At 44.6% G+C, this 23,268-nt stretch overlaps 1 protein-coding gene across 1 annotated transcript in view; it reads right to left on the minus strand.

Annotated features, from left to right (window-relative positions):
- The window catches only part of MRPS27 (mitochondrial ribosomal protein S27), a 96,274-nt gene that overhangs the window by 53,093 nt on the left and 19,913 nt on the right, over nucleotides 1-23,268 (minus strand). The window contains exons 3-4 of the mRNA XM_062212226.1: nucleotides 17,784-17,854; nucleotides 15,101-15,159 (exon numbers count right to left, since the gene is read on the minus strand). Of these exons, the coding sequence (XP_062068210.1) occupies nucleotides 15,101-15,159; nucleotides 17,784-17,854 (130 nt within the window). The remainder of the gene's footprint in view (nucleotides 1-15,100; nucleotides 15,160-17,783; nucleotides 17,855-23,268) is intronic.

Raw genomic sequence — 23,268 nt, forward strand, 5'->3', positions numbered from 1 at the left:
ACTCTTGAAGCCCCTTTGCACTGTTATGGACTTCCTAAAAGTTTTTTTTTTTTCCCTAAAGATTTATTTATTTATTTGAAAGTCAGAGTTACACAGATAGAGAAAGAGAGCAGAGAGAGAGGTCTTCCATCTGCTGGTTCACTCCCCAGTTGGCTGCAACAGCTGATGCTATGCTGATCCTAAGCCAGGAGCCAAGAACTACCTCCAGGGCTCCCATGCGGGTACAGGGGCCCAAGGACTTAGGCCATCTTCTACTGCTTTCCCAGGCCACAGCAGAGAGCTGGATCGGAAGTGGAGCAGCCAGGTCTCTAACAGGCACCCATATGGGATGCTGGCACTGCAGGTGGCAGCTTTACCCACTATGCCACAGCATTGACCCCCTAAAAGTTTAAGTTTTGCTTTTTAAAAATGTTATATTTTTAAATTCATATTTAAAAAATGTTCTTACACATGTCCTGAAGTAGGAATCAATTTTTTTTTTCATATAATTAATCAACTGTCCAAGCAGCACTTGTTAACACCCCCATTCTTTCCCTTTGGTGGAAACTCAACTCGTTTCCATATAACAAACGCCGCTCCTACTAGGCTCTCTACTCTGTTCTACTGGTCTGTTTGTCTAAACCTAAGCCAACATCTCATTTTTATTTTTTATAGCTCTCTAATAAACCTTGTTATTTATCTGGTAGACCAATACCAACGATTTTATTTTATCTTCTAAGTCTCAGGTTTTACAAAAGATTCTGCTGAGATTTTATCCGGAATTGCATTAAATTTATAGATGAAATTTGAGAGCTACTATCAAATAATCTAAAATAAATAAAATGTAAAGATACAATAAAAAATGCAGGTAACACACTAAAAAACAGTGATTTTTTTTCCCAAGCTTTTTTTTTTTTTAAGTATGTAATTACTTTTCTCAAAAGCAAAGAATGACTTCTAAAATATGGGGAAATTGTGTATATTTAATCCTAACCTGCAAGGTAACAGCAGCCCAGTTTTCCACACACCAATTAGGACTACACAAATAGAGACTCTTAGTGTCAACAAATGGGAAAAAAAAAAAACCAAACAGTAAAATAGAGCAAACAGTGAGGAATGCTGACAACCAAACAGCTTTAGCTTTTCTGAGCTGCTATGATACACCCGAGATTTCAAAATTAAAATCACTGGAAGCAGTCCCACAATCTCTATTTCAGCTGTTCAAATGCTCCCAGACCTCAGGACAAACTTCTTTCTTGTGTGTCTAACTGGCACTTTGATTATCAGAGGTCGGTTTGAATGTAGGTTTTTCCTAACTGGAAATTACTTTCTATAGGTTTCTCCCTTTCTCTGTACAGAATGCAGATGACTCTCTGCTGCCCCCTTCTGTATACTATATGCTTAGCAATATGGGTACACAGGAGAGCTTTGATGAGTTGTACCTTCCCCCAAATGTGATAGGCGTTCCATCTGGGTTCTGAACTGCTAGCAATCATAAGCATCTATTTCTCCCTGCCCTTGAGAGCTAATGCCCTTTCCACCTTAATGCCCTGAGGGAAAAGATGGCTTTAGAAAACTACACTAGCATTCAAAATATTTTTACTAAAGGGAGAATGGGAAGGAAAAAAAAAAAAAAGAGTCCTTAAGATGTTATAATACAGTCATGCCAACATTAAAGGTCAGACTTACTGAGCGCTGACTTCCTCTGTCTTAAGCTGTTCTAATAGCTTCAGAATTTACTGCTTTATTAATTAATTAATTTTTTTAATGGGAGAGGCAGAGAGAGCATGTGCAAGTGCTCCCACTGGCTGGTTCACTTCCCAAATGCCTACAACAGCTGAGGCTGAGCCAGGAAGAAGCAGGGAGCCAAGAACTCAACTTGGGGGGCAGGAACTCAACTATATGGGCCACCCACCCGGGCATGCATTAGCAGGAAGCTGGAATCATGAGCACAACTGGGACTCAAACTCAGCACCTAGGCGGGAAGCAAGTAAATCACACAGCTAATAGATGGTCAGTCCAGGACTCAAATCCAGGCACACTGTCTCCAGAGTCCACTTCTGGACCTATAATATACTGCTTCTCAAGTAGGGAAAAATAAGAGGCACATCCTTTAGATTAGTCAAAAGACAACACAAACTAAGCAAACACCTCCAAACAGCTAAAATTAAATTTTACAGACGATTCAGAGGGAGTAAAAAAAAAAAAAAATCAGAGTACATTTACTGATGAAGCAGAATTTGGGACAAATCTTAAAATACAGGTTGTACTCTGTTGGAGATGGGGAAGGAAGACCATGGCAAAGATCAGTACAGGGCAGTCACAGAACAGCAGTCCTGGCTGGCTGGAGTCCGACAGCACTGTGTCGGTGTGCCACACAGACTGTTTACAGCCACTAGTAATTAAGTTAGCAAATAAAGGACCAGGACAACCTAGACACATGAGATCCCGGGAGTTTTCATTTCAACACGCAATACCTGAGTTCTTCCCATAAAAACTGCCAGGATCTTTAGCAATGAAGATTAATGACCAATTTCAGTTTCCACCCTCAGTAGTGTCTGTCCGTTGTTGACCTGTGCAATGGCCAGTGCTTAAGAAATGCCCTGTTCACGTGCTGTAGTGGCCTGGAGTTGGAAGACGTGGTTATAAGCCCCTGCATGGCCTATCAGAAGCTATGAAATGCTGATATCAACTGTCTTAAAATCAGCTTTGCTATTAGGAAGAACAGAATAGACTGCCAAGTATAAAATCTGTCAGGTCAAAATAAACATCAGTGGAAATCTACTACAAAAATGATAGCAGCCAAGACCATTAAAGAAAATTCTCATCAAATATTTGTAGCTCCTCAAGTGTCCAGACACTCAGCATCTGGAAATACTCAGGAATCTGCTTTTGGCCACAACAATCATGATGCAATCAACCGAGACTTCTGCTCCCACAAACCTCTCCTTGACTCCTCCGTTTATCGTCTTAGCTCCCCCTTAAATATCGGACCAGCTACTGAAAAGATCTCTTAATAATCTGCAAACTGCCACACGTACAAAACACTACTAACGTAGGGGTCATACAATACACATTAAGGTTATGTTTGTTATGCCTTTCTCTCTGCCCGACAGCTGTAATTCTCATACCTCGGTTATGACTCCACAATTATGAAAATGCCAGTAGAAAGGTGTTTTTGTCCAAAGGATTTTATACTGTGGAAAAACAACTTGGGACATAATTGTTTTGGGAGGAGGGATACAACTGTCATATTTTAGGAGTCTTTTAGGTTTAATCCACCAGGATTCTGAAGCTGTTAGATTTACCTTTTAATCATATGTATATGCAAGACATCATAAACGCTTATGTGCTTTGTGGGCCTCTCAGAGAAATTTTATGTGTTTTCCCTGTAAAACATGAATACCCAATTTCCCATCCCACAAAATTTACTGAAGGTATTTACAAATAAGACAGTAAATGAAGCCTGCAAGAAGAAACTAATACATCCCTTGCCCTTTCTGTTTAATTTTACATCTCTTAGTTTTCCTTTTGATATTCATGATTAAGGTGAGCAAAACTTCAATTTCACTTTTTCAGGGGTGGTGAATGCCTGGTCCATGGGCCACATAAAGTCAGCAAAATTATTTGGTCTGGCCCTGCCAAGGCAGCCACGGGCAGGACTTGAAAATCAATAAATCTACAGCAGGTAAATCTTTTTAAAAAAGATTTATTTGAAAGGCAGAGGTACAGAGAACAGAAGGAAAGAGGGACTTGGGGGGAGGGGATACATAGAGAAAGAGAGAGAGAGACACAGAAATAGAGACATCTTCCATCCATTGGTTCACTCCCCAAATAACAAGAGCAGCCAGGCCAAGATGAAGATGAACCAGCTTCATCCGGGTCTCCCATATGGCTACAGGGTCCCAAGTTCTTGGGCCATCTTCCACTGCCTTTTCAGGTGCATTAGCAGGGAACTGGATCAGAGTGGAGTAGCTGGGACTCAAACCAGTGTCTATATGGTATGCCGCATCACAGGCTGTGGCTTAAACCTCCACCCACAATGTCAGCCCTGGCTAATGTTTAAGTTGATAATTTGCATGGCTTGAGAATGGTGTTATAAATACTGAGATGGTCCTTGGAAGAAACAAGGCTCCCCACCCCTGGTTTAAGTGAAGAAAGTTCACGAAGAAAGAAACAAAGAGGAGACCGTCAGGCTTTCCAAGTCCGAGGCTCCTGGTGATGATGCCCAGCTGTCATCTCAGTGAGACTGAGAAACTCAGAGTTTTAGATGTGGAAAGTGGCTTGGGAGGCATCCAAAATCATTAACTCGCCTAGGAAGCTGACGTCCAGAGTCAGCGCAACTGGCTCCAATAGAGATCAAAGTGGGGACGGAGCTGGTCCCAAGATCCAAGTCACCACTTTCCTTCCATTCTGACTCTTCATGGTCTTTCCAGTGCATTTTCCCAAGGTAATGCAGGTTTATTCTTGAATCCCTACATGTCAGCTTTTCTCTAGGTTTATTTAATCCTATGCCATTTTGTTATGCGGTAGTCACGTATTTATTGAGTATCTTCTGATTACTAAGACTGCCTTTTAAAAAGTGGACTGGCACGGAGACCATGGTCTAGAACGCAGATCTTCCCCCGCAGCTGCCACGGCTTGGACCTGTCGCCCAGCTCTATGGAAATCACCTGGTCCATCCAGGCCTCCCCGTGACAGATGCTGAAAGCTGCCAGCACTTAGAGGTCACCTCGTCTAGATTTCCCAGCCGCTGCCAGGCCACCAGGAAGATCTAATGGGTAGGTCCTGGCAGTTGCTCCTTCTCCAGTGTTTCTGGCCAGTTCCCTTCAAACAGTCCAGGTATGGACAAAAGAAAGAATACAGCAAATTTAGAAACACACCTGTGTACGATGAAAAGGCAAAAGAAAAACTTCCCCTCTTGCTGCCTTCTCACTCAGTCCCCACTGGAAGACCCCTATCAAAGATCCAGCCACTTTCCCGTTAACCGAAGCCCAATTTTCAGTTTACTTTTCCACCGCTTGTTTTCTATCTTCACATCCAATTGTTATGAGTCCTGCTGGCTGACGTCCCCTACAATACATTTATCTCTTCAGTTCTATTGTCAGCTATCACAGGTTAGGCCTTTTATCACTTCAATTCAAAGGCATTTAATTTCACTCCAATATTTACCCTGTCAATAAAAAAAATTCACCCTGCTATTAACTCTCCTGGACTATTTGAAATATTATAAATTAGATAATAAAAGCCATTTCAAACAAATTAACATATTATGAATATTTGAAAAAAATTTTTTTTGCGGGGGCCAGCACTGTGGCATAGCAGGTAAAGCCACCACTGCCTGCAGTGATGGCATCCCATCTGGGTACCAGTTCAAGTCCTGGTTGCTCCTCTTCTGATCCAGCTCTCTGCTATGGCCTGGGAAAGCAGTAGAAGATAGTCCAAGAACTTGGGCCCCTGCACCCACATGGGAGACCCAGAAGAAGCTCCTGGCTCCTGGCTTCAGTTCGGCACAGTTACGGCCGATGTGGCCAACTGGGGAGTGACCCAGCAGATGGAAGACCTCTCTGTTTCTTTCACTGTATGCAACAGACATTATTTTGCAGATATGTGAGTTTACCAAAGGCTAAACTGGTAAATGAGGGAATTAGCGGGTCAAAGTCTGTGCATTTCTGACCCTGACAGGGACCTCCAAATTCTCTCTAGGAGCAGCACTGATCTGCCTATCTACTAGCAATGTACGCTACTGGCATATTTTAAACTCTCTTCTCTTGTCACCGCTCTAGTCCCTCTGTAATCTGCCTGCCTTCCCACTAATCCCCGGGAGGCACTCCTCTCCTGGGTTAGTGCAGTCCCCTAAGCCAGCTCCGACCCTTCCTTGTAACCCTACTTCCATTGCTTGTTTCATCCCAAACATCTGCATCTGTCTCTTCTACTCATCTCATCGCCAAGGGCCACCATCAATCTTCAAGGCCATTTCTTTTTCTGCTTCCTTTTGCTGATGATGACAATGTGTCTTCCAGCCTGCCCAAAGCATATTTTCTTTACAACGTACACTTTACCTATGTGTTATAGCCAACTGTTCCACATATCTAATTATCTTCAATCAACTTATAATTGTTTTGATTATAGTAATACCACCCCCTTCGTTTGATACAATATGCTTTGGTGAGGAAGAAAAGCACTCTTTTTTTTTTTTTTTTGACAGGCAGAGTGGATAGTGAGAGAGAGAGACAGAGAGAAAGGTCTTCCTTTTTGCCGTTGGTTCACCCTCCAATGGCCGCTGCGGCCGGCGTACCACGCCGATCCGAAACCAGGAGCCAGGTGCTTCTTCCTGGTCTCCCATGGGGTGCAGGGCCCAAGCACTTGGGCCATCCTCCACTGCCTTCCCGGGCCATAGCAGAGAGCTGGCCTGGAAGAGGGGCAACCAGGACTAGAACCCGGTGTGCCGGCGCCGCAAGGCGGAGGATTAGCCTGTTAAGCCATGGCGCCGGCCCAAGAAAAGCACTCTTAAGCTGTGTTGCGACTTCAGGACTTCCCTTAAATGCACAGCTGAGAACTTTCATCCTATAGATATGACATCTGTCCTCATGTACTTCCATTTCAAATCCTGTTGGTGCAGGTTAAATTTGCCTGCCATGAAAAAGAATGACTACTGTTTTTCACAAAATCAATCTCTCCCTTCATATTGTTCATAACTTATCCCCCTTTCCATTCTTGTTTCTAAATAAATACTAGACATTTAATACATTTCTTGAATTGATATTGTTCCTAATTTACCTACATTGGTAATTCAAGCGTGCGTGTGAATCTCAAGAAGTGATTCTAAAATTATATGGTATGCAAAAGACCTTACTAGCTAGAACAATTGAAAAAGACAAACCACACTGGAGAACTGACATTACCTATCTTAAGTCCTATTTAAAAACTATAGTCATCAAGAATGTAGTATTGCAGCAGGAGATAACAGAGATCCAGAAATAGAATAAAACAGTACAGAAATAGACTTGCATACACAGGAACAACTGATTATCAACAAAGGTGCAAAGACAATTTAAAAATAACCTCTTTAGGGGCCGGTGCTGTGGAGTAACTGGAGAGCCTCTGCCTGCGGTGCTGGCGTCCCATATGGATGCCCGTTTATGTCCTGGCTGTTCCACTTCTGATCCAGCTCCCTGCTGTTGCACTTGGGAAAGCAGCAGAAGATGGCCCAAGTGCTGGGGCCCTGCACCCACATGAGAGACCCAGAAGAAGCTCCTGGCTTCAGATTGGCCCAGCTCCAGTAATTTCGGCCATTTGGGAAGTGAACCAGCAAATGGAAGATCTCTCTGTGTTTCTCCCTCTCTCTGTAACTCTGCCTTTCAGATAAATAAATAAATCTTTTTAAAAATTCTTTTTAATTTTTATTTTTCACTGATACATAAAAGGCATACATATTTATGGGACATCACACGCAAGTCAGGGTAAACACATCTGTCTTCTCAAGCATCATTTCTTTACGGTGAAGAGATTCAAAACCCTTTCTTCCAGCTTTTCAAAACAAATACAGCACATCACTCTTATCTACAGTCACACCATTATGCAATAGAAAAACCAAAACTTGGGCGATGACACAACCAGGCATTCTTATGCCAAAAAAATTAAGTTTGCGTCTTAACCTCACACATTGTATACAAAACAAACAAAAAAACCAACATCAACCTAAAAAACCCCCTCATAATCGACCAGAGATCTAACTACGAAGTCTGAAACTACAAAACTCCTAAAACAAAATCTAGAAGAAAAATCTTTGTAGTGTTGGGGCAGGCAATAATTTCTTAGATGATAGCAAAAGAAAAATCTTTAAGAGAAAAATACTGATAACTGGATTTCCATCAGAAATATAAACTGCTCTTTGAAAAACACTGTTAACAAAGCAAACTAGAAGATGTTGGATGTTTTAACCATAAAATGGTAAACATTTGAGGAGATAAACTGATTTACCCCAACTGGGCTTTACATAATGCACACGTACTGAAACATCACAAAATGCCCCATAAGTGTGCACAATTTTTATGTCTGAAAATTTTTTAAAAAACAAAAAATGTAAAAAGTTAACTGAATGAAAACACATCTACAAGAAAAAGAATCCTCAAAACTCAATAAGAAAATATTTCAATTAAAAACGGGCAAAAGAGTTGAACTCAGAGGACTGTCATCATAAGTCATGCAGCAAATATAAATTAAAACCACAATGAGATATCACTAAACACACACCAGTATGGATGGGCCGGCACTGTGGTGCAGCGGGTACAGCTGCTGCCTGCAGTGCCGGCATCCCATATGGGCGCTGTTTCAAGTACTGGCTGCTCCACTTCCAATCCAATTCTCTGCTGTGGCCTGGGAAAGCAGTGGAAGAAGGCCCAAGCCCTTGGGCCCCTGCACCCACATGAGAGACCTGGAAGGAGCTCCTGGCTCCTCACTCTGGTGTGGCCCAGTCCTGTCATTGCGGCCATTTAGGGAGTGAACCATCAGGTGGAAGATACCTGTTTTAAATAAATACATCTTGACCAAAAAATGTGGGGGAACTGCAACTGCTGTTGGGATTGTAAAATGGTACAACCACTTTGAAACCAATTTGGTAGTTTAGGAAGACACACATGTATGGCAAGAGCAGACATGGGGGTTCTCAGCAGCCTGGACTACTGGAAACAGGAACCTCCAGGATACCCATGCACCACACCAGAGCAGTAAGAGTAACCACGAAATCACTCTGGCAAAGTTAGCTGGAATGTTCAAACCAAAGCTAGGAAAACACCTTGCAGGTTCACTCCATACCCCTCCCACGACCAGGCTCCAGGCTGAAATAACAAGACAGTCTGTGCAGTGGAGGCCAAGGGTCAGGTGTGATCTGTGCCCCTGACGGTGTGCTATCCTCTAACACAGAGCTGTTAACAATTACTATCTCCTGTGGTGAGAATCAGCAAATAGGAAATTATGTGGCAATACTAGAGCGTGGAAATGCTACTAAAAAGACGCTCTGATTTACCGCCCTTTGGGCTCTTACTCTTAATAATACTCAAGTGCAATGAGACATGGTGATCCGCTCATGGAAGAATCTGACTGCCTTTTACTGCTGCAACACACCATCTCTATGCTCTCAAAGGAGAATTACTGCCGCGGAAACTCAAGCATGCGGTTCCGTCCTAATAAACTTCCCCCTCCCTTCTCCCTATAGGCAGAAACGGATTCTACAACACAGGCCTGGGGTGGTGTTCCTGTCTCCCAAGTCACCACCAGGGTGTTTGTGCTTATTGAAAAATGAAGCTATTTTGGTCCTTCCTTTTTAGGCTGGCTGCCAACTTGGGACCTGGAGACATGCAGGCGGCCATCTGCCTCGCCCCAGCTGTTCCTGACCTGCCATCCATCTCCAACCAGGGACACCTGCTATCTGCCAGGTCGGCCAAGGCACCGAGACGAGTGTGCTGGCAGCACACAGCCGGTCACGCACCCCTGACTTCCTCTCGCTACTGGGCGACAACGGAGAAGTGCAGGACACCTTCCGTGGAGCTCTTAGCCTCTTCTTACTGTAGGACAATTACTTCAACACGCCCCGAGGTTTTACTAAAAACCAAAGGGCCACTTCAAAAAATGCTGTGTTCTTACAGAATATATTCCATAGGTGAGAAACGTCTAGCACGTATCCTTCAGGAATGACCCTGATGTTGCAGATTAAATGACCGCTTCTGATTACTGATGCTCTGATAGTAAAAGGAGCAAGTTTAATTTCATGCACCTGTGAGCTTCCATGGCCCAACACGACTCAGAGGCCTGAATAAGCCTTTAAAAATGCATTTTACCAACATCTTCAGTGAGGAGGCGGACACCAAGTGGAAAGGAGGAATTTTTATGGCTTGAGCTTGCATTCATTCAGCATGGTAATCAAATGCTCACACAAGAACTGTTAAAGCTTATTACAACCATGAAAGTCAGGACTTTTCTGAGGGTGCCACCTTATTGGTGACCTGCAGGTTCAGCTCCTAGATGAATAGATTCCGCTCCCAGGCATGCCTATCTGTCTGCGGGCAACACACGTGGACCTGGGGAGCCCCAAGCTCAGGTGGCCCAGGAAAGATGCTCACCACAAAATGATAAAGGTAATGGTTCCTGTTAAGTAAAACTCCACATAAACCTGCAGGAAAGTAACAGAGACCCAGGCAGACAGATCCTCAAAGTGGATCTCCTGAAGAGAAAGAATTAAGATTGTGTTTTTATTTTAAATATTTATTTGAAAGGCAGTGTCCTTTCCAAGAGAAACCACTGATTTTCCATATCGTGTATTTGTTGCGAGTATCTTGACAAACCGTGTTCATCACTGTGTAAAGATTACATTAGTAACGAAACCACAGCTAGATCACGTTATTTCAGGCATTAGCAGCACATATGTTTCCATATCTCAAGTTCTTCCCATCTTGATAATTGTATTTCAGTGTAATTAACTTCCGTATGAGAAACCCGCCCGTGGGCCTTGTCAGCCTGCCAGAGGGCTCAAGATACAGAACACTGTTGGGAACCCTGCTGTGAGAACTTGTTTGAAAAATAGATCCTTTTACTTAGGCACTTTTCTACTACTTTCACCAGGGCTTTTGAAGTATTCCAGGTCTTTGTTTTCTTTTCAGACAAAGCATTCTTTTCTTGGTCGAGTTCACACGTTATAGAGTAAGGCAAGCTTATGGCTGATAGGTGTTCTGCCTTCCAAATAAAAACTTGGACACTGGAGGCTGCTGAGTTTCTGCACAGGCGCAGGGAGAAGGCGTGGGGGCAGCGAGATGGGCTCGGCCCTGAAGTGCCTCCACCAGGGGACCAGGGCCGGGACGGGGTTGGGAGGAGTGTGTCTCAAGGACACACACACACACACAGAATCTTCTATATGCTGGCTTACTTCCCAAATGGCCACAATGGCCAGGGCTGGGCCAGGCTAGAGCCAGGAGCATCATCCAGATTTCCCACATGGGTGGCAGGGGTTCAAGCACTTGGACCACCTTCCACTGCTTTCCCAGGCACATTAGCAGGGGGGCTGGGTCAAAGGTGGAACAGCTGCGGCCTGACCTGGTGCCCTTATGAGATGCTGGTGTTGCAGATGGCAACTTAACCTGCTGTGTCACAGTGCCAGCTCCAAGATCATGGCTCTTAAAGACAAACAGCAATAATAACTCACAGACAACAAGAAATACAAGGGATTTATTCTTATCCAAGTTTGTAGACTTCTGTAAATTTTCTCTTCAGAGCCCGAGATATAAAGCAATGGAGGCACAGCTTCTCTGGCAAAAGTGAAGCAAAGGTCCTACGACAGCCAGGCTGGCCTCTTTTCCCTTCTCCGAAGGCAGCCTGCAGACAACTCATAAAGAGGTCTGTTACCTAGTGAGCTAAGGGTACCTGTACAAGAGCCCAGCCATATCTATTTTCCAACCCCCTAGCCTAAACTGTGTAAGTCTTTATTATTTTAGCTAAGTTTTCTTTCTTTATTATAGCCCAACAGTTCTTAGTGTGCCTTGTTTTCTTAGTTTTCATACTTTATTTTACTCCATTTTAACATTCTCTCTGTCTTAATCCCTTTTACCCTTGGTTTACTGTTCCCTTTACATGTATAGAAAACCATGAGTTTTTCGTTTTTGGATCAACTCCGTTTCCAGTGGTAACCGCTTCCATCATCATTAGCTCACATTAATCTTTGATTCACAGCATCCTTTCCCTTCCCTTGGTGTTTCCATTTTATTTACAAACAGCAGGGTAGACGTGGATCACAGGGCTGCTGGTCCCCACAGCCCAAGTAAGAGTGTTTCCATGTTTGCTCTCCCTCGTACTGCCTCAATAGCAGCCTTTCTATCCCTCCTTAAAAGACCCCAGTACTCTTTTATGGCCGATGCCCCTGAACACTTAACCGTGTACTTCAAGAGATTCAAAGGCTCCAGTTCTCTGCTGGTAGCAAGCTGGCAAGCGCCAGTGGCACCCTGGACTGCTGGAACTTGGCACTGTTTACTGGTGCACCCAATACCATGGCGGATGCTCCATCAGCTCTCCATCGCCCAAGTTTCCAAGCATCTTTGGCTCCAGCAGTCTTCACAGAATGGTCGGGCAGATTTGATCCTGAGATGTGGCAGCTACGGTCTGCTAGCAGAGCCCAAGGAGGAGCCACTGCAAATGTCCTACTGTTCATCTTGCTCTAAAACCCAGCGCTGCCTCGGGAATGAGGAGCCTAAGCAGGGCCTGCGAAAAGCTGCGAGAAGTCTGGGATTCAGAAGTGACTTCTAGATACAGCTTTGTACATTTGTACTTAGTCTCATACACTCACAACTGGGATCTTGTCGAGTCACAAAAACATTTCTTTCTTTAAAAGAAAAAAGTAAGCTGAGAAAAACAAAGGCAATTTTCTCAGAAATGGAAGGGGAAAAAAAGAACAGAACTTATGATAAGTCCTAGCTAGAACATCAGTTCTAATTAAAGCAAAGGATGGAATCTGAAACCAAACACTGGCTCAGATCAAGAGTGCTCTACATGATCCATGTGAAAACTGAAGTAGCCATTTTACCAATCTTTCAGTAAGACTCTAGGCCACACAAAAGTGGACATCATTTGAAGATGCAATCATTGAAGGTCTTGAAGGTAGGACTTAAACTTCTCAGTTACAGGGGCAGTGTCTAACCTAACCCATCACTAGATGTCCAGAACCTCAGACAGGGTCTAGGCACTTAACAGACGCTCACTCAGCACATGCTTGCTGAATGCCGACCTGCTGAAATCAACCAGCTGTTAGAGAAGTACTTGTGAACTTGTGACAAATCTCTTCCAAGGCAATGCCACTGTGTTTTACAGGTTGAAATTCTAGGAAATAGTTTCAATTTCAAAATCAAACCATCTTCTGCATTTGTCCACGGACAAAGCAAAAGTGAGAACTGTCCAGGTGCCAACCCAAATGCTTGACCATGGACAAAATAACTACCAAGCAGCTGCGGAGTCCTACAGAGTCACTGAAGGGTGGCAGGGCTCCCCCTCACCAAGGGGTCCATTTATATTTACCTCAGAGAAGGATAAGAGGACGCTTGCCATTACGACTTCGGAACCTGGAACTTAAACTTAGGACACTGTTCAAGACAACTTTAGATTTAAGGATGGAATCTAGCCTACTTGAGGTTTATATTGAAGCAGAAAACACCAAAATGCTAGTAGAACTGACCCAATTCAGAAATACAAAATAGAAGCTTCATTACTATTTAGCAGTAAAATAAAATATAACTGAACGAATTTTCACTAAAATAGAGTAAGGTTTTTACAATGTACCTGCTAAATATCCAAGAGTTCTCAATCAAACAAAGCAAAATCAAATAAGAATTCAAATACAATGCTTACTAGAAACATTTTACATTTCAATCTGAGTCTATTTTTGGAGTCTAGTAATTGGAACAAATCATAAGTCAGATTTTTGAAACAGGAATCATAATAAAAAGCTAGTTGTACGATCTCATTCTGAACAGCTGAAAAACGAGCCCTTGATTTAACGAGCATTAGGTCATTGTGGGTTTGTGCTACTAGTGACAACGCTGTACTGAACACATCTCTTTGTACACAGGGTGACTGTATCTGTAGCTCAAAATGGAATTCCTCACAACTATGAGGAAGAATGAAGTGCCAAAAGCAGTAATGCAGAAAATATTTTAAAATATAGTGTTAATTGGAAATAGATGCCAAGCAGTTTGTACAGAGTGTATTTCCATCTGTATAAGAGAGAGAGAGAAGACATATACAGGTTGAACACCCTTAATCCAAAACCCCAACTGCTCCATGTCCTGCACCTTAAAGTCTCTGAGCGCTGATATCAGGCTCAAAGGTTTCAGGTTTTGGAGCATTTCTCACTTCAAATCTGCAGATTAAGGATGTTCAACCTGTAAAGTCTATGCAAAATTCCCAAATCCCAAAACTCAAAAAATCCAAGACACTCCTGGTCTCAGCCATTTCAGACCAGGGATATTTAACCGGTGTATATAAAGGAAACGTTTCGCCTGATCAGCAAAAAACAAAACAAAAAAACCAAAATGCTCTTTTACTGGCCAATGCTGTAAGAACAGGCCTCTCTGATACATTGCTGTCTCAGTGGAAAGCAATTTGGCTACAGCTATCAAAATTAAGAGTATATGGGGGGAGGAGAGAGGGGGACAGGGGCAGCACTGTGGCACAGTGGATTAAGCCCCGCCTGCAATGCTGGTAGCCCACAGGAGTGCCAGTTCCAGTCCTGGCTGTTCCACTTCCACTTTAGCTCCCTGCTAATGTGCCAGGGAAAGCAGCAGACCATGGCCCAAGTACTTGGGTCCTTGCCACCCACATGAGACCCAGATGGAGTTCTAGGCTCTTGACTTCAGCCTGGCCCAGCCCAGGCAACTGTGGACATCTGGGAAGTGAACCAGCAGACAGAAGATCTGTCTTTTCTCTATGTAGATAACTCTGCCTTTCTAACAAAACCTTAAACAAAAAAAATAGTATATGGGGAAGGCATTTGAGAAGCCTGAATCTCATATCGGAGGGCCAGGGTTCAAGTCCTGGCTCCACTCGCAAATCCAGCTTCTTGCTAATGTGTGCCCTGGGAGGCAGCAGACAACGGCTCAAGTGTTTGGGTCTCTGCTACATAGGTGGGAGACCTGGATGGAGTTCCCAACTCAGCCCTGGCTGTTGTAGGCCTCTGCTCTGGGGAGTGAACCAGCAAATGTGAGCTCCGTTTGTCTCTCAGTGTGTATCTCTGCCTCTCAAGTCGATACATTTAAAAAATTAAAAACATAAACACTCATGAGAATTATGGGCAGAATTACGCATGGACAAGGTTATTAATTATAGCATTGTATATAATGAGAGACAGAAAAGGAGATTACAACCTAAAGGCCCTTCCAATAGGGAACTAGATAAATACTATATTCACAGTATGAATATGGTGCAGTTATAAAAATGAGGAAGAGCTCTACTTACTGATAGGGAAAGATCTCTACAGTATGAACTTAAAAAAGGAAGGTGTCCGTCATCCCATATTGTATCATTTTTCATGTTAAAGGGGGTGTGAAATCACACAGCAGTCGGCCAAACCCAATAGAAAACTTACTTGTAAAGGTAATACTCTGCATGGTCTACCTCCTCTCGAGACGAAATGTTGTCCACAAACTACAAGACAGGAAAAGAAACCCTTGGGTGAGTAAACAGTGTGCCATGTATTGAGCCTCGTCCCCACACTGACCTTAATAAAGGCAGGACACCCATTTTACTGAAAAAACGGTCAGGCTGAGTGCAACCACGCTCACGTGATACGGCTCCATCCCTGAAAGCCCTTTATGCTCTCAGAGACAAACACAGAATACACGACGGCTTCTCTTCCTCCACGCACAGCACAACCTTGACCAGAAGAGCGCCTTCAGAGTCTAACCAGGCACTTTGCTCACAGGGGGGAGAGCTCTCCGCACTTGACTTCTAATCAGTCAGCACCCTTCATCTTTAAACCCCAATGATTCGCTACCTCCTAAGCTCCCAACACACAGGGACACACGGCAGAAAGGATGAAGACGCTGATGGCTGAAAAAACAGTGCCGCCTGGAACATAAAAACCTGCATTTAGAGAATTCAGCTTGTGACCCCTTCTCCTACTCTGATTCAGCTTTGTTTTGGCCCAATCTATGATTCCTCTACCAACAGAATCTCCACTAAAAACACAAAAGCCCCGAATAGACTCCTCGGCTACAGTCCAAATAAACAGGATTACCCCAAGGATGGAGTCTACCCTAAAGACTCAGAAGCAAAATAGACAGAGCAAAGGCTAAAGCATGTGGTGAGTATAATTAAAACCTCACGAAGAGGGTGAATAAAAAGGAAGAGACTTCCTGAAATGCCCAGGATGCTGTGGGTTTGGTCTAGAAATCCCATCCAGGGCAGGTACAATGTGGTTCAGGCCCAGGAGCTGAGTTGAGGACCTGCTTTCTCGATGGCTTGCTGTGTGGCATAAACAGATGGCACAGCCCCTCTGGGACTCAGCTGCTCCATCTGCACCGACAAGATAAAAGACCTCTGCCTGAAGAGTCTGAGGCTCCAATGACAAAATGGACATGGAGGAAGCTCTTCAAACCTCCGGGCCCACTTAAACACCTGCCACCTATTATGCCATACGGAGTTTCCATCCTTCACACCTGGGTGAGCCAGTGGCCTTTCAATTCTCCTCTGACACCCCAACTCTGAGTCTATAAAGTTAGAGCCAAGTTAAATTGTTTCCCTACTGAAAAAGAAAGGGCCAGGATTAAAAAGGAAGATAACGTCTTCCCTCCTCCCTGCATATTCATTCACGTGTCATTCATTGCTAGAGCTTTCACAGCTCAGAGCTCACTTTAGCATCACACATCACCTCTGAGAGGAAGATACCACTGTGCTCATATGGGAATGAGGAGACAGGGCCTGGTGCCAGAATCATGAGACTTCACAATAAAGACCCCGTACATCTGAGAGCGGCACGAGAATTATCTTTTGTTTTTAATTTTTAAATTTTATGTAATTGAAAGGCAGAGACACAGAGAAATCTCCCATCCACTGGTTCCCTCTCACAATTATCTAAAACAGCTGGGGCTGGGCCAGGCTAAAGACAGGAGCTAGGAACTCAATCTGGGTCTTTGACATGGATAACAGGGATCCAAGTATTTGAACCACCACCTACTGCCTCCAAGAATGAGCTGGGCAGGAAGCTGGAACTGGAAGTGAAGTCAGGATATGAACCCAGGCACTCTGATACGAGAAGCGAGCATCCCAAGTGGTGCCTTAACTGCTGCTCCAAACCCCCGCCCCCAGAAGAGAACTTCGATGGTCAGAGATAACAGGGTTTGAATCCCAAGTTTTCTACATATAAGCTGTGGGAACCTGGGAAGGCTATTAAGCATTCTCTGTGACATATGTAAAATGGAGACAATGCTTGTCTCATACAGCTGCTATGAGAACTGAAATACCCTATGCAAGGAAAGCGATATGGGGTGGGTGTTTGGCACAGCGGTGGAGATGGCCATCTGGGACGCCTGCAGCCCATGTCAGAATGCCTGGGCTCAGTTCCTGCTGATGGGCACCCTTGAACGCAGGTGATGGCTCAAGTACTTGGGTCCCTGCCACCCATGTGCAGGAGATTTGGATTTAGTTCCAGGCTACTGGCTTTGGCCTGGCCCAGTCCTGGCTGTTGTAGACATTTGGGGAGTGAACCAGCAGATGGAGAATCAATCTCTCTCTCTCTCTCTCTCTCTCTGCTTTTCAAATAAACTAAAAGGCAACACAAGCACTGGCACAGAAGGTGCTCCACAGCGGCTACTATCAATTACCATTCCTGTCAAACCAACTTTACTCTTCCTTGCACTGCTTTACAGTCTAAAATTAATACCCACTCTTCTACAGCATTTTTCAAGTACCCAAACCACTAGTAATACTACCAGGTAAATACTGCCTTGAAGAGTTCTATTAACAAAAATCGTGGTATCATACAGAAGATTACATCCCAGAAAAATGAGAAACAGATCAGATGTATGGCAGTACTTACCACAAGATCAATAATAAACACACTGAAGTCTGGCAAACTCATTACATCTTATTTCAGCCAAAGAAATCTGCTGCTACACCATAAAATATCTATGAGGAGTAGCTACAAAAACACACCATACTCTAGAAAAATGTTTCCTACGAAGCACATTCTTTATTTACACAGCCTCATCTATAGAGAGTGCTTTCTTCCTGCTTCTTCTTTGAAAATACATATGTTTAAAGGTACTTACCCGTGATATTGTTAAAGAACTCACAGGCAACTTTCTCTCATATGTTTTATCCATCAAAGATGCGAGATCAGCTGTGAAGACAAAGAAGGAAAAAGAACCTTGTTAAATAAACACAAGTCTCAGAAAAACCTAAAACGCAGAACTGCCGGATGGCTGCCAAAATCATGAAGTCAGTATTAACACAGATGCTCTTTCCTGCTCTTTTTCAGAAACTGTATTTATATAAACTACAGAGAATAAGGGAATATAGTAATAGCAATAGCTTAAAATTATTAAATAGGAGTAAGGATTATTTGAAAAAGTCACGGTATACATTTGGCTTTTAAACAACAGATTAATAAAATATCTCTAGAAGGAGACACAAGCAAGCATTATTTCTGACACACTCCAGGAGAAGAAATCAGCAGGTGGATCCACATTGCTCTCACAATCATTCCCTTTACAACCTGACATACATTAATTAGCTATGCAAAAACTGAAATCCATCAACTTTTATATATTCCCTGAATAAATCAGAGAAGCACTCTGGCTTTTTTTCAGTGATTTTTGGTATGAACTATAACTTTTAGCAGAATAGCCGCAAGAATACTTGGTATTTTGGAGGTTACACTTCAATCTAGAATAGAAAAAGATTTGAAACCTTTGGAAATATACGCTCCAAAATGGTTATTTTACATCTTGCCATTGCTTCCCACATTTCCAATCTGCTCCTTCCCCTTCTCGCCTCACTCACACCCTCACAATCAGAAGAGAAGTTCTTCCTCCAAGCACCAAGTATGCTAGGCCCCAGCATTTGTGCCCATACATCTGCCTTCAATTCACTTACAAAGGATCACTGGCATTAAACTCACAGAAACTCTCCCTTGGTCTCATATCGCCTACAGCTGTTTCTTCTCTTCTCGCTGGCTTTAGCAACAGAACTCCTCCAAAGAATCGCCTCTGATTCAAGGGCTCCTACTTCCTTAGCTCCCACTCTGCAACTCAGGCTCACTAGATTTTCATTTTTACCACTGCTCTGACCCCAGTGACACCACCACACCATTAGATCTGATAGTTGGTTCTTCAGCTCACCTTACTTCTCACTGCACTTAACGTAACTGACCACACAGTCCTCATGCCGTCTTCTAGCTCCTTTTCTTAGGTTCCTCCTCTTCCCGCCCTCTTTTCAAGATTTTATACACACACACAGACACAGACACACACACACACACACATATATATATATGAGAGAGATCTTCCATCCTCTGGTTCATTCCCCAAATGACCACTACAGCCAGAGCTGGGCCAGGCTCAAGCCAGGAGCTTCTTCTGGGTCTCCCACGTGGTTGAGGGGTGAAGCACGTGGGCCACCTTCCAACTGCTTACCCAAGCACATTAGCAGGGAACTGGATTGAAGTAGAGCAGCCAGGACTGGCACCGGTGCCCACATGGGATCCGGCACCGCAGGCAGCGGCTTTACCAGCCGACCTCCCTCCTTCCTGACTGTCAATACTAGAGTTTCCGAGTCACCTAAATACAGGAGAGCCTCCTGGGCTCCGGCCCTGGGTGACCTCATTCTCTTCCACAGCTTTCATCGTCATCTACAGATTGCTGGCTCCACACCTATGAGTACACAGCCACCTGACTTCAGCTTTGAACTCCAGAGTTGTGTTTCCCACAGCACTGGTCACATCTCCATTCGGGTGACTGAACAGTATCAAGTCCTCAAGCTTCCACCCTGGGCCCCTGTCCATCTCAGCAAATGACCATGCAATGGCCGGCATACCCAGGACAAAATGCCGCTTTCATCCTTGACCCCATTCTTTTTCACACTCTATAACCAACTTGTCAGCAACTCCTACAGGCTTCAGTCTTGAAATGTAAGTACATATTTTTTTCATCACCACCACGGCTAAGCCACCAATCTTTCTCACCTCCAACCTTGCTTTAATTATTGCTTCCACCTTGTACAATCTAATGCTAACTCAGAAGTCTGAATGAATCTTTAATGTTTATTTAAAATTTTAAAAATTTACTTGCACTTCGTTGAAAGGCAGTGAAAGAACTCCCATCCATTGGTTCACTCTCCAGATGCCTGCAACAGCCAGAGCTAGGCCACACCAAAGCCCCCAAACTCAATCCAAGTACTTGGGCTATCGGCTGCTACCTCTTAGGAAGCTGGATGGCAGTGGAGGAGCCAGGACTGGAACCAGACACTCCGCTGTGGGACGTAACTGCTGCACCGAATGCCTGCCAGAGTGAACCTTCTAAAAGCCATCAAGTTCTGCCACTCCCTTTTCTCAACCAGCTAACAGCTTCCTGTTTAGAATGAAATCCAAATATATTTTGTAGGGCCTACACATGCCTACATAAGCTAGTCTCAGGTTTTGTTTGTTCTCTCTTAATTATAAAAATAAAATTCATGAAGGCGAGGAACGAATTCATGGATACAGTCTCAGTTCCTAGAAGAGTTCCAAGAAGGAAACTCGGTAAACATCGAAAGAAAGGAGGGGTGACTGGATTTACAAGATTTTTTGTCTTAAACCGCTGGTGGATGAAATCAGTATCAAGCTGTAAGGAGACACTGAGATAACCAATAAGCAAGCACTTGTTGGAGACCTCCTCTGGGCATTTAACCCTTTGTTTCCTCTTTTCTTTCCCTGGAGAGGATGATTTCAATGACTCAGTAGCTGGGAGGGAAAAACAACTTTGCAGGACCCCTAAAACCTGACACTATATATAAACAAAGAGCTTTTCTTATGACTCTGAATGGGACTGCAAACAAGTGACTGAAGGATGCTAAAAAACCAACCAAGCAAGATATTTTTAAAACCCTTTCACACTGACGCAGATTCAGTTAAATCTGCTTGCCCACAGAATGGATATTAACCAGTTCTCTCAGGATACCAAATCTTGGTATCGAGATGCCAGGCAATATAAGGAATCGCCTCCACTTCCTCAAAATGTGTACTTCAACCCAAAGAAGCATGGCCTCCAAGAAGACAGCCCCCAGACCCCGTTTCCTCGTGGGTTTCAAATCACAGACAATGCATTAGCAGACGGTGGACCGAGCTGGCCTCACTGATCACGGCTGTAAATGGGCTAACTCGTGATTCGCCCTGAGCCCTCCACACCAAGGTGTCTCCAGTCAAGTGAAATCGGCCTGCGGCCTCCAACAAAGCAACAGCTGCCAAGCCAGCACCTGATGAAGAACATTCGCAGACTGCGAGCGGGAGAGCTGCTGCTAAACACTCTACGAGACATTGCAGCACCGGTGTGATGGATGAGGCAGAAAACTGCGGAGGGCGGGCCAGCCGGGGAATCTGGGCCAGCTGCGGCCTGCACAGGGCCAGCGCCACAGGCTCCTGGACCCGAGCTTTCACGGTCACAGCCACACCTCGTGTGGCAGGGAGCGGCCCACAGGGCGTCGTGATCCAGAAAATGTCACCCAGCTCCTCGGGAACATACAATACCTGATGGCTGCGGACAGCAGAGACCACTTGGGCAAACGGCTGTGAAATCGGCACTCGGGCTGGAACAGAAGTTAGAGCTGTACAGAGGAGGAAAGGCAGAGCAGCATGGTACCCACGATACCACTGACGAGCTCAGGACATAAAGGGTTCCCTGAGGACCCTGCACTATGCCAGGAGTGGGCGTAAGGGCCCACAGACAGGGCTGAGGTAAAGTGAACCACCCCCCCCCCCCCCCGGCCTTACCCCCAGAGGGAGATTCAAATTCTGTAGGTTTGCGGTCAAGGGTATGCAGTTTTAAACAATCACCCCAGGACTCTGGCGCTGTCAACCAAATGTTGGTCAGTTATGCTTAAGAAGGAGAGGAGGGAGGGCGAAATCAGTAGGGGATGTTGTTGCTAACCTCGGAAAAGATGTTAAATAGGAATTCTACTTCTGCAAAAGACGGGCTATCTATCCCTTAGAGTTCTTCCTACTATAAAAAGAAAACGCCCACATCAAAGATTTAAACTTTTTGGTTTTCCAAATATGTGACCGAGCTTTCTCAAAGGCAGACATAACTGCTGGAGGCCAAGGGCAAGATGGGAGCACAGACCTGGAGTGTCTGAAGGAGTCGCCAGGGTGGCGGGCCCCAGGGCCCCCGCGGACCTCCAAAAACACAGAGCTCTGTTGTGAATGAGTCGTGTGGGACTTGGTAAGGTGAGCAGCTGGCTCAGATCCCGAGGTGAGGCCAGGCCACCCAGGCTGACACCTGTAGTGGAGTCAACCAGAAGAGAAGGCACTCACAAAGTACACCGCAAGGACTCCGTGCCCTGAGATCTACGACGTCAGCCTGCAAGCCCATTTGGGGACAGAGTTCACGCTTCCTGTGTGACCCGAACCTCAGGAAGCTGAGAATTTTTACACCTAGACTTCTAAAACAGACACACTGGAGCTTGGGGGTAGGTGCAGGAAGGAGGAGAGAATCACACAGCTGCAGGAGAAAACTTTGGAGGTAACAGATACCCTCGTCTTCTGACTGTGGTGATGGCGCACACACACACACACACCTGTATGCAACAAAGCTGTTAGAGACTGATGAACGTTAAAGAGCAGGTTAGATGCAGGTGAGGTGAAAGCTAATGAACTGAAAGGCAGACCTGAGAGACCTTACACAGCACGCAGCCAGATGATGAGAAGTACGCGGCACGGAAAGGTCCAAACCACATTTAACTTATTTCCAAAGGAGCTAATAAACGAGAGAGGGATGAAGGAGAGGTAATATATGATGAAATAATGGCAGAGAACTTTTTAGAATCAATCAGAGGCAGGAGGGAGCACTGTAGCACAGCGGGTTAGGCTGGCACGTGGGACAGCCACATCCTGTATCAGTGTTTGGGATCAAGTACCGCCTCCGCATCTGTTCCAGCTTCCCGCTAATGCACCTGGGAAGCAGCACATGGTACAGGTGCTTGGGTCCCTGCCACCCACACAGGAAATCTGGAAGGAGCTCACAGCTCCTGGCTTCAGCCTGGCCCAGCTCTAGCTGTTCTGGCCATTTGGAAAGTGAACCAGCAGATGGAGGATCTCGATCTCTCTCTCTCTCCTCTAAACTCCGATAATTCTGCTTTTCAAATAAATAAATAAATAAATCTTTTTTAAAAATCTAAGTTTTCGGGGCTGGCTTCTGTGGTGAGCAGGTAAAGCCACTGCCTGCAGTGCTGGCTTGAGTCCCAGCTACTCCACTTCCGATCCAGCTTTCTGCTATGGCCTGGAAAAGCAGAAGATGGCTCAAGTCCTTGGGCCCCTGTACCCATGTAGGAGATCCAGAAGCTCTTGGCTCCTGGCCTCGGACTGGCTCAGCTTCGGCCAATTGCGGTCAACTGGGGAATGAACCAGAGGATGGAAGACATCTCTCTGCCTCTCCTGCTCTCTCTGTGTAACTCTTTCAAATAAATAAATAAATTTTTTTAAAAACCTAAGTTTTCATATTTAAGAGACATAAAATCTCAAGGAAAATTAAATCCACACCATAGTTCAACATTGTGAAACCAAAA

This window comes from Lepus europaeus, chromosome 15, assembly GCF_033115175.1.
Source record: "Lepus europaeus isolate LE1 chromosome 15, mLepTim1.pri, whole genome shotgun sequence".
Lineage (NCBI taxonomy): Eukaryota > Metazoa > Chordata > Mammalia > Lagomorpha > Leporidae > Lepus > Lepus europaeus.